Source organism: Chiloscyllium plagiosum, unplaced genomic scaffold (genome assembly GCF_037043375.1).
Source record: "Chiloscyllium plagiosum isolate Xiang-an unplaced genomic scaffold, Cpla_swu_hap1 HiC_scaffold_10, whole genome shotgun sequence".
In the NCBI taxonomy this organism is placed as follows: Eukaryota; Metazoa; Chordata; class Chondrichthyes; order Orectolobiformes; family Hemiscylliidae; genus Chiloscyllium; species Chiloscyllium plagiosum.
This window is the reverse complement of record NW_028270148.1, coordinates 4611624-4624122: the sequence shown is the minus strand read 5'-3', so window position 1 is coordinate 4624122 and position 12499 is coordinate 4611624. Positions and strand designations below refer to the sequence as shown.

The 12499-nt window shown below is 44.6% G+C and overlaps 1 protein-coding gene across 4 annotated transcripts in view; it reads left to right on the top strand.

The window, feature by feature from the left end:
- LOC122552552 (immunoglobulin superfamily member 3-like) overlaps positions 1-12499 on the top strand; it is a 60655-nt gene that overhangs the window by 45059 nt on the left and 3097 nt on the right. For 2 of the 4 annotated variants that reach the window (XM_087991037.1, XM_087991035.1), the window contains 6 exons: positions 18-362; positions 2178-2522; positions 5976-6323; positions 6880-7030; positions 10017-10060; positions 11954-11997. In XM_087991037.1, coding sequence (XP_087847163.1) covers positions 18-362; positions 2178-2522; positions 5976-6323; positions 6880-7030; positions 10017-10060; positions 11954-11997 — 1277 coding nt within the window. The remainder of the gene's footprint in view (positions 1-17; positions 363-2177; positions 2523-5975; positions 6324-6879; positions 7031-10016; positions 10061-11953; positions 11998-12499) is intronic. The other 2 variants (XM_087991038.1, XM_087991036.1) reach the window with 2 other exon arrangements.

The window sequence follows — 12499 nt, the reverse complement described above, 5'->3', positions numbered from 1 at the left end:
TATCTTTTTCTTTAAAGGCATCACTGGTCCAGTCCTTCTTCAGTCTCCCAGCCTGGAACGTGTCACTGAGGGTCACACTGCCCGGTTACAGTGCACCATGAGGAACTCCGCAGTGACACACACCAATGTTCACTGGTACCGACTGTCCCCAAAGCAAATTATGGAGCGGGTTTTAACACATCCAGGAAATGGCTCCATACAATGGACCCCAGGATTCATGCAGCGATTCCAGCCTTTCAGAGACTCCTCCAGTAACAGCTTCACTCTGACTATCACAAACGTGCAGCCCAGTGACACTGGGGTATATTACTGCTCAGTATTAGAAAACATCTATGGGACAGGAAGCCAGCTCAATATCACTGGTAAGTAGAGTTTACATGATAATCTCCTCCAGCAATTACCTCTTGCCCAATGAATGAATTGGAGATCAGTTTGTGACCAAGAAGATTGAGGAGGTGATGGAGAGTGATCTCGGGGATGGATTCATTGTGGGGAGGAAGGTCAGCTCAGGTGCAGTAATTTATTTAATTGTTTTGTGAGATGTGGGTGTCACTGGCTGGGCCAGCATTTATTGCCCATCCTGCATTGCCCTTGAGAAGGTGGTGCTGAACTGTCTTCTTGAACCACTGCAATGACCCATTGGTTGTCATTACTGGATTTAGGTTGGGCTCCTGCACAATCTAGTAAGACCCTGCTGAACGTTTCTTCAAAAGTTGTCATCGGGATTAAAGGTGAAGCTTTAATTGAGGGTTGGGGGTTCACCCAGTCCTGACATGGGCCAGCTTGCTTGGTAAAATGTAACATCTTTACATAACCCTGACCAATAGAAATTCCCCGACTGTGTTCCTCATCAGTAAATGACCTGCCACTGGAATTTGATGAGCTAGTTTGTAAAATTTCATTCTGGTCCTCAGATGGAGTGACCACCTGATGGACCACTGTCCATTGCTCATCGCCTGGTATTTGGGATAGACATTAGTTCCTCATTAATATTTTGTCTTTCAAACAATAACACTCAGAGACTGTTTCAGATTTCATTTCTGAAAATAAAAACTGAAATAGCTGGAAAATCTCAACAAATATGGCAGCAGATTCTCTATGCAGAGAAATCAGAATTAATATTGCGGTCCAGTGACACTTGTACAGAACTAATAGCAACAAGGAAAATTATGGTTTTTATACAGAAAATGGGGTAGAGCCCAGTGTGAGAGAAAAACTGTTGGCAAGACAAAGCAGTGGGTAATAGTCAGTCTGGGGGAATGAGCAGCTGCTGAAGGGAGCAGTTAGTGTCTGACAATGGGTAGTGTGTGTTAGCTGCCTGAGTAATGATAAGGCGTGGTGTGTGGGGGAGGGGGAAAGCAAGGGGAAAGTGCTCAGACTCTAAAATTGTTGCACTCGATATTGATTCCAGAAGGCTGCAGGGTAACCAAGTGGAAAATGAGGTGCTGTTGTTCCAGCTTGCTCTGAGCTTCACGAGAACACTGCAACATGACTGAGACAGAGATGTAGGCCAAGGAACATGGTGGTGTGTTGGAGTGGCAAGCACCTGGGAACTTAGGGCCTTTATTGCGGACAGTATGGAGGTGTTCTGAGAATGGGTCACCCAGTCTGTGTTTCATTTCCTAAATGAAGAGGACCCCACATTGTGAGCAGCAAACACAGTTTGTCTCATCACAGAATACTCAGAGGCCTGGATAGAATGACGTGGAGAAGATGTTTGTTGGAGAGAGTAGGATCTGGGGCACAGCCTTACAGTGAATTACAGTCAATTACAGCTGAGATGAAGAGGAATTTCTTCAGACAAAAGGTGGTAAATCTGTGGAACTCATTGCTGCAGAGAGCTGTAGTAGAGACCAAGTCATTGAGTATATTTAAGACAGAGATAGACAGGCTCTTATGAGCAAATGGATCAAGGGTTATGGGGAGAGGGCAGGAGAATGGGATTGAAACATATCAGCCATGATTGAATGGCAGAGCAGACTTGATGGGCTGAATGGCCTAATTCTGCTCCTATATCCTATGGCCTTATGGTCTATAATGTCATGCTTATTTTGAATAATTAACCCCACTGGTTCACTCTGATAAACTTACCATCTGTCCTTTCTCATTAACTCTAAATTGAAGTCCTTCAGAACGTTCAAATCAGTTTTAATTTATTCACACGTTTTCTATTAAAGATGTAAATATCCCAGTCCTTCACCAGTCTCCGAGCCTGGAACGTGTCACCGAGGCTCACACTGCCCGGTTACAGTGCACCATGAGGAATGCTTCAGTGACACACACCAATGTTCACTGGGACCGTGAGAAACCAGGGAATAAGATGGAGTGGGTTTTAACACATGACATGAGGAACATCACACAATGGAGCCCAGGATTCACTGAGCGATTCCAGTCTTCCAGAGAACCCTCCAATAACAGCTTCATTCTGACCATCACGAACACGCAGCCCAATGACACTGGGGTCTATTATTGTAAAGCGTGGGGAGACATCAGTGGGAATGGAACCCAGCTGAATGTAACAGGTAAGTCTTGTTTACCTGAGAATAATCTGATACAGTAACCATTTCCACATGGATTTATTGGAGAGGAGAATGTGTTAAATTCTTCTGGTAAAGAGAAAGCAGAGAGCTCGACATAAACATCGAACAATTCTCGGTTTTTACTCACAGATAGATTAACTGTTTCTCCTCTTGGACCGGTTCCTCAATCTCAAACCCTTTCTCTGTCTCTCTCTCTTTCTGCTTCTCCATCTCGTTTGTTCTCAGTGTTGGATTTAACATTCTCCTGTCTCTGTCTGGTTTTGTTTCATTCATTCTTGAGATGGGGCCATCACTGGCTGGGCTGGTACTTGTTGTCCATCGTGAATGGCCCTTGAGAAGAAATGTCTTCTCTGCCACAGGAAGCAGCTGAGGCCAAAACATTGAATGCCTTCAAGGAAGAGTTAGATATGGTTCTGAGGGCTAAAGGGTTCAAAGGGTAAGGGGAGAACGTGGGAACAAGAGACTGAGTTGGATGATCGACCATGATTATTTTGAAATGTGGTGTAGGCCCAATGGCCTGGATGGCCAAATCCATGCCCGATTTTGTATGTTTTGAGCAGGTGATGGTGAGCTGCCTTCCTGAGCTGTTGTGGTCCACTTGGTGTTCTGTCACTGGACCCAGTGACACTGAAGAAATTATGATGATACACTGTATATACTCGAGTATTTGTCAATCTCATGTAAAAGCCGATTCCTATTTTTGGTCCAAAAATCTGGAATTTTCCATATATCTCATGTAAAAGTCAACCCTAGTTCTTCACAGTTAACAGATCAACATTGATGAGTCAGTGTGCCTGCCCATTCCACTCCACTCCACTCCAGCTTTCCAGTCTGCTGGCTATACCATTCCGTTCCAGAACGTCCAATCCACCAGCCATCCTACTCCGATCCAGATTTTCAGAATAAGTGTAATTCTTGTGATTTTTTTTCTTTATTTATACGTCAGTTGGGCTTCTGCCAACAAAACAGTATGAATTTTGACGGGCATGAAATTCAGATCCTCAAATGTGGTATTCCTGTAATAGTCGACCCCATAAATTTAACCTTAAAAAGTTGTCAAAAAATTCAACTATTGCTTGAGTATATACAGAATGTGCTGAAAATGTGTTGCTGGAAAAGCGTAGCAGGTCAGGCAACATCCAAGGAGCAGGAGAATCAACGTTTCGGGCATGAGCCCTTCTTCAGGAATGAGGAAGGTGTGCAAAGCAGGCTAAGATAAAAGGTAGGGAGGAGGGACTTGGGGGAGGGGCGTTGGAAATGCGATAGGTGGAAGGAGGTTAAGGTGAGGGTGATAGGCCAGAGTGGGGGTGGGGGCGGAGAGGTCAGAAAGAAGATTGCAGGTTAGGAAGATGGTGCTGAGTTGGAGGGTTGGGACAGTTATTTTGTAGATAAATATTCAATAATGGCCATAGTTATTTTTCCTTTTGTTGTTTATTATTTTATAAAGAGATCTGGCTCTTGCTTGTCTATTTTTTGACTCAGAGCAAACATGAATTTCATCCCCTTGAATGCAATACTCCTGTAATAGTCCACCCCTAATTTCAGCTTAAAAATAATTTTAAAAATTTGACCTTTATAGCCACAAGTTGTATACAGTATTTCCAATTCAGGATGGTGAGTACTCTGGAGGGGAACCTGAAAGAGATGCTGTCCCATGTACCTGCTGCCTTTGTCCTTTCAGATGGAGAGGCTGTGGGTTCAGAAGCTGCTGTTGGAGGAGTTTTGGTGAGTTACAGAAGGGCGTCTTGTAGATGGTACCCACTGTACATCAGTTTAAAAGGGAGTGAACGTAGAAGGTATTAGTTGTGGGGCCAATCAGGCGGGCTGCTTTCTTCTGGATGGCATGAAGCTTCTTGAGTGTTGTTGGAGCTGCACCCATCCAGGCAAGTTGTTCCATCATCCTCCTGATTTCTGCTTTGTTGATAGATGGTAGGGTGGCTGTGGGTGTTAGAGTGTGAGCTACTCACCTCGACCTGCTCTTGTAGCCACAGTATTTGTTACACTGCTCCAGTTAATGGACAGGTTAGTGTGGACTCCCAGGATGTTGTTCATCAGGGAATTGTTTTCCATTTTTCTGATGGGATGTGGGCATCACTGACAAGGCCAGCATTTGTTCCTCATCCCTAATTGCCCTCAAACTGAGTCATTTGGCTGTTCATATCTATATTCCTACATATCCCTGTTCACCTTTCACCCCCCCCCCCCCCCCCCCCCCCCCACCCCCGGGTCATCGAGAATCTCCCTTCCTCTGCCTTAAAAACATTTAAAGATTCTGCATCCACTGCCTTTTGATGAAGGGAATTCAAAACACTCACAACCCTCTGAGAAAAAAAAGATCATCATCTCTATCTTCAACGTGCAATCCTTTATTTTTAAACTCTGCCCCCTAGTTCTAGATTCTCCCTGAAGAGGAACCATCCTTTACACGTTCACCGGGTCAAGTCCCCTCAGGATCTTACAGGTTTCAATGAAGGTCCCTCTGAGCCCAATGGGATCCAGAGTGAACACATTTGGAGGAAGGGTTTGCAGCTCGAGGAAGTTGGATCCAAGTTGAGGAGCTGGAGTCTGAGCTGCAGACATTGGGTCACATCAGGGAAGGGGAAAGTTCCCTGGAAACCTTTCTCCTGAGGGTGCTCCCACCCAATGGATTCAAGAATTGGAGATTAGTCGTGGATCAGGGACAGGAGGCTTTGACTGCAGGTGAGGATGGTGTGGGTCCCAGGCCTTTCTAACAGTGAGTCCAATGTCACAGGTTGGGACCTGACCCCAAGGATTCCCCCAACCCTGGGATAATAACCCTGGTCAGGAATGGAAGGGAAAGTCTGAGGTTCCGAACAGAAGGGCTTCACTTTGCCCATTGCTGACTCAATTCCAGGCAAGTGCAGTCAGAGTCTATCTGGCTCAGGGACAGAGTCAGAGAATCACAGAAACATTCCAGTGTAGAAGGAGAGCATTCAGCCCATCCTGTCTGCACTGACTCTTCAAATGATCATCATTCCCAACTATCAATGTCCTGCTCTCTCCCCACAGCCTTGCACACTGTGAGGATACAGAATCGGATGGAGCAACAGTGAATCAGAGAGGGTGTGCTCAGGGAGCATCGATTACAGGCTGTTTGAAACTTCCAACATTTTTTCTTTCATTTTCAGTGAGAATGAAACTTTTTAAATGGCTGCTCAATCTCTTCCAATCAGTCAGCTGTGACCATTGTGAAATTCTCCTCTTGATAGTTTATTCACAGAATGAATCACTGCAGCAAATTGGAAAGCATTCAGTGATGGATATGCTTCAAATCATTCCCCCTCAAATTACAAAGAGCAATATCCACACAGGAAGCTTCAGTTCATCCTCTGCAAATCATCATTTAACCAGGAGAAGATTTTATAAAATGTTACAATTCCAGTTATATTATTTTTTTCTCTTCAATATGAACAGACCCATTGGCTGATCCAGTCCTCATTCAGGATCCAGTGGTCAGCAAGGTAGCAGAGGGTGAAACTGTCGAGTTTGAGTGTGCCATGAACAATGCCAGTGTGACTGACACTGATGTCCACTGGCACTACCAGCGACCTGGCAGCAACAGGGAGTGGGTGATAAGCCACTTTGTGAATGGCACCCTCACCAAGGCCCAGGGTTTCCCCGATCATGTTCAGCTTTCCAGGAATGTCAGCAGGAACAGTTACATTCTGAGCCTTGTCAATGTGACTCTCAATGATACTGCTGTGTACAGCTGCAGTGTGTGGAGCTACATCTATGGAGCAGGGAGCCAGCTTATTGTAACTGGTAAGTCAATGGGAGGGAACACTGGTGTGACCAGGGGAGGGAGCACCCGGCTGCTGTGCTTCATCAGTGGAAGGGCAGAATGGTCATCAAGGCCAGGTATTCCCAAGGCTGGATGGGGTGTGACTTGGAGAGGAACTTGCAGGGGGTGGTGTTCCCATGTATCTGATGCCCTTGTCCTTCTAGATGGAGGAGGTTGTGGGTTTGGAAGGTGTGCCTGAGGATGTTTTGTGAATTTCTGCACTGTATCTCATAGATAGTGCACAGCAGGGAGTCAGTGGTGGTGAGAATGAGTGCTTGCAGCTGTGGTGGCCAATGGTGTCAGTTGCTTTGACCTGGATAATGACAAGATCATGAGTATTGTTGGAACTGCCCCCATCCAGGCAAGTGGGGAGTATTCCATCACACTCTTGACTTGTGCCTTGTCGATAGTGGGCAGGCTTTGGGGAGTCAGGAGGGGAGTTACTGTCGTGAGGAAATCAAAATTAATGTTGACAATCTTAGACATTGGCCAGACTGAAGTGACTGTGTGTGTGTGTAACATTCTGATATTTTACAGAAGAGTCTTCTCATGGTATTCCCTGGACTTCAGATTCCATTTTAATCATTGGCACCATTCTGGGCTTCACTGTCTTGATCTGCATTGTCCTGCTCACATTTTTCCTTTGGAAACAAAAGCTGTGTTCATCAGTAAAGGACTCCTCACAAGGGTAAATCCCATTTCTTCTTTGGTTTGATTCTGTCACTACACTGTTATCATTTTCAACATTGGGGCAGTTGTTTTTAGTGAGTGCTGATATTCCCACTGTAGCACACAGATCCATTGTAAATGGTAGGTCAGTGACTGTCGAGACCATACCTTACATCCAGATGCCCAATCAATGCCAGTTTGCTCTATCTCTAGTATCACACATCCTCCAGTGCCAGGCTACAGGTACCTGCTGGTGACAGTCAGAAAGCTTTGAATGGGTCAAGCATTAGACATCACCTGCAGGATCCCCATTAGGTACTGGATCATTATCCACTGAGCCCATACTGGCCATTCACTTCCACATCAGGAGAAAGCCCAAATCACAGTTCCCTGTCCTGTTCCCCTATCCATTCGATCCCCTTTATCCTCACACCCCTCTCCAATTGAATCCTGAATGTTGACATTGATCCTCCACCTACCATTAATCTGGAGAGACTCCCAGAGCCTCCCCATCATCTGGTGAAGGGATTTCCTGAACGTCTAGACTCAATCTTTTCTTTTGCAATTTGTATTGATGATCCCTCATACTTCATCCCCTCAATAGTCTGTTTCTCTCTCATTCATTGCCCTTTTAAAGGATTTTAAATACTTTGATTACAGTCCTAAAGTTTGGTTCATCCAATGATATAAAGACTTTCTGAAGTCTTTCTTTGTAATTCCATTTATTGTACTTGGCAGCATCCCAGTGAGTTGTTGACCAGAAGAAATAGGAACAGGAATAGGCCATTTAACCCTAAAGCCTGCTCTGCCACCCAATAGGATCATGGCTGATCCAACATTCCTCTCAATCACTCTCCTGCCTCTTTCTATAACCCACAAATCCCCAACTGATCAAGATCTCCATCTCAAAAATTCGAAGAATCTGCCCCCACAGCTCTCTATAGCAAGGAGTTCCAAAGACTCTCAACCCTTACAGATAAGAAATTCCTCCTCATCTCAGTCTTAAATTGATGCCCCATTATTCTGAGACTATGTCCTCTGGCTCTAGACACTCCCATGAGGGAAACACTCTCCTTAGCATTAACTCTGTCAAGCCCATAATAATCATATGTTTCAACGCGATCACCTCTCATTCTCTCATCTCCAGTAAGTAGAATCCCAACCAGTTTAGCCTTTGCTCATAAGACTATCCTTCCACACCAGGGATCATCCTTATGAACCTTTTCTGAATCGTCTCTGTTAAATGATATATTTTCTTAAATAAAGCAATCCTGCTGACTGTACTTCAGATGTGCAGGTCACCCTCTCAGTCTTCACAGCTTCATGACCTTGAGAGCTCTGTCAGTGTCTGGAGGCTGATGGAATGTTCACCTGAGCAAAGGACACACATGCCCAGAGGGTCTTAACTAACATTCAAAAGATAAAGAATATTCTCTTGATGCTAAAATTGTAACCGCTGACTTTGTGAAGATTGTTTGAATCTAACAGTGAGTGTAAATACAGTGGGAAGTTAAAGTATTGTCCGTACACAGGGAGCCCAGTGGATCACTGTATCCAGCTGAGTCTAGTTCCTGTTTATCCATGACCCTCCAGCTCAGGTTACAGAGTCCTGTTACTGAGAAAGACACTCAAACAGAATTGAAATGTAGCACCCATATCAGTCTCTACTCTGTCTCCAAATATGACGGTTATTCTCATATTCACCTGTGGAATATAGGCATCAGTGGCTGGGCTCAGTATTTATTCCCCTGGAGAAGGCGATGGTGAGTTGCCTTCTTGGACTGCTGCAGTCCAGTGCACACGCCGTGTTTGTTGCATTCCAATGGAAAGATTAAAATCTCCAGTCATCAGCTCCTAACATGAGCTGCAAGACAGAGTTTTGATTTTGCCCAATCCTCCCTGCTAGAATATTCTTTCTGAACCTCTGGAATAAGAGAGATAAAAATCAATTCCATTTCTAAACATTTTTCTAAATGATTGGTTAATTGATGTTAAAGCATGAACAGTTTACACATGAATAGAGTTTGAAACTTACATAAATCAGAAACTAACATCAGCTATTTTTCTGAAAGCTTAAGGGTAAATCCTTCCTCACTCGCACTTTTTAGCTGGTTCCTGTTCCATTGTAGAGAAGTCACTGGGAAATGATTGGCTTCATTGTTACTTTTCAATCTGTTCTGACTCCTCTCTGGGGCAGTTGGGGCTTGAACCCAGATGATCTGTCTCAGAGAGAGAGAGATACTGCCCCTTCACAGTGAGGCCCCTTAACAATCAAAGCCAGACTTGAGCCAGAAGTTTTCTGATCACATCACAGGCCAGAGCAAAGTCACAAATCCACTTGCTGATGACTTGCTCCAGCTCTATTCCAATATGAGCTTATTTCTCGGTCTGTACCAGCTGACAGTGCAGCAAGTTTCTTGAAGAACTGTCTCCCTTCCACAGTCAGATTAGATTACAGTGTGGAAACAGGCCCTTCGGCCCAACAAGTCCACACCGACCCGCCGAAGCGTAACCCACCCATACCCCTACATTTACCCCTTACCTAACACTACGGGCAATTTAGTATGGCCAATTCACCTAACCTGCACATCTTTGGACTGTGGGAGGAAACCGGAGCACCCGGAGGAAACCCACGCAGACACGGGGAGAACGTGCAAACTCCACACAGTCAGTCGCCTGAGTCGGGAATTGAACCCGGGTCTCTGGCGCTGCAAGGCAGCAGTGCTAACCACTGCGCCACCGTGCCGCCCACAACAGGAATAACAACAACTTGGCCAAGTTTCCCAGCATGCCCTCTGTTTTGGTCAAATTCTTTCCATAGTTGTTCACATAAATTCTGCTCTTTTAAAAAAAAGAACCAAGTTTCGAGATCATCCTTTTCATCTTTAAACTGGTCTTTAAAGTCCATGGTGAATAGTGTAAAATCCATCATCCCAAGACTGTGAAGGAGACAGTGTTGTTCTGTGGTAGATGTGCAATAAATCGAATGTGTTGCATTTATTTAGGAGCCCTGTTGAAGACCAGAACATTGTGTATACAACAGTAAATGGTAAGCAAACTAATTCCATCAATATTGCAACATTGGGCAGGAATTACTCTTTGATCCAAATCTCCATTTAACATCATTAGATTTCTGATATCATTGATAAGCTCATGGTTAGAGCAGCTCATTTGTTGGATCAACACAACTTACCATTATGGTAACTCACTGGGAAATATTCACACGAGGCTGCATATGTTCTTTAACAATGGAACTTACGTTTATTGCACCAAAGAAAGAAAAAAAACACAATATGTGTGGATATATTTATTACAGTGCGAAGAACCTTAACACACTCATTAAAACAATGTTTCACCCAAATTCTCATCGCTATCTATTACAGAGGCACAGTTATCACTGCTGCCTCACAGCACCAGCGACCTGGGTTTGATTCCAGCCTCAGATGACTGTCGATAGAGTTTGCACATTCTCCCCGTGTCTGTGTGGGTGTGCTCTGGTTTCCTCCCACAATCCAAACATGTGCAGGTTAGATGAATTGGCCATGCTAAATTGCCCATAGTGTAGTTTATTAAGTAGGGGAATGGGTCTGGGAGGGTTGTTCTTCAGAGGGTTGGTGTTGAGTTGTTGGGCCAAAGGGCATATTTCCACAGTGTGGCAAAATTATATTCCAGTCTCAACCCTTTAATTTCCCAAATACTGATTCCTGTTCATTTCTTTGTCTTGAACTGTCATAACAATTTCTTAGTTTTTAATCTGAATTCAAATGCATGAATCAGTCAATGTTCTAATGTCTCTACATTTTCAATTTGAACAAGTTGAAGGTTTAGATTCGATTGCTTACAGTGTGGAAACAGACCCTTCGTCCAACAAGTCCACACCGACCTGTCAAAGCGCAACCCACCCAGACCCAGCATGGCCAATTCAGCTAACCTGCACATCTTTGGACTGTGGGAGGAAACCGGAGCACCCGGAGGAAACCCACGCAGATAGGGGGAGAATGTGCAAACTCCACACAGTCAGTCACCTGAGGCAGGAATTGAACCCGGGTCTCTGGCGCTGTGAGGCAGCAGTGCTAACCACTGTGCCGCCCGTTTCTGTCCCAAATTCTCCTTGTTTGGAGAAGTTCACAAATGGGAAAAACATTGCTGCTGTGGTGACTGGTTTCTTCTCCATTTAAAACTCTAGCTGGGAGAGAAACTCAATCTTTATTCTGAATTCAACTCTTGGTTGTGTTCAGCTTAATCTTTGTGTTTATCGAACTGAACTCAAAACAAAACATTTACACTGTCGGTCATGAACCCAAAAGGATAGCTATTATTTATTTAACACTGCAGAGGCTCTCCGAACTCCCAGATGGCATTCACGTGTCTTCTTGGAATGGCTGCATTGAATTCCTGTTCCAGAATGACTTTCTGACCTTTTAAAAGAATCTCAGCAGCACGAATCCATATTCATGCATATCTCTTTTTTAATAATTCCAAATTACAATGATGAGATATTTCACATACTGTTCATCACCACAAAAGAGCGGGGATAAGGAGAAATGTTATCACTGGACAGAATTGCTGCGATCTTGAACACTCCCTGAAAAGGTGTGAGAAGCTGATTCCACAATGAGTGTGAAGAAGGGTTTGGATAGGTACTTGAGGAAGAGGGATGTAAAGGGTCACTGATAAAGAGCAGGGCTGTGGGAATGAGCACAATAACTCTTTAAAAGATCTAATGTGGGTGTGATTAGTCGATGGTGCTCTGTGCTGAGTTTGAGTGATTGACATGATGAACGTTATAACGGAGAGCAGTGTCCAGGATTCCCATCAGCTACCTTCCTCTAAAACTGCCCAAAGTCACACTGGCATTTTCCCCTCACCATCTTTCCCAGTTGAAAGAGCTCGATCATGACTTGGCTCCATTCTGAAGAGGTTTCATTCTGTTTTCTTTCAGATCGAACACGGAGCAGTGAGCGAGCAGCAGTTCCTCCTGTTGTGGTAAGGAAATGGGACACCGCTGTTGGTTTTTGCTGCATTTTGAGAAACAGAAGCCACATCCGGGAGGAACTTCGGTATCACCAGAACGATAACAAACCATAACTTGTAACACACAGAAAGTCTCTGTTCCACAACAGGCTTTGACAGAAAATAATCAAAGAGCAATCAATCATTCCCTTCTTTTTAATCTTGGGACAAGTTGCCTGGACAGAAATGTCCACAATGTTCCAGTGCCTGGGAAATGCTCTCACATTTTGTGGGATTACCATCACAGAGAGAATGCCCTGGGGTCTATGTTCATCCTAATGGATTGTTCAGGTGCTGGGGGACCCTCTGAGGGCTGAGATTAAGAAGGGGGAATGAGCCAGTACCTTGTGGCTGTGATTCAATCTCAGTTCCACCTTCCTTCACCATCCCCAATGTTCTTCCTTCCCTCAGTATCCAACCGATTGCTGTCTGGTGCCTGTGAGGAGCTGAAACCCACAACAAGCCCTGGGTCAGG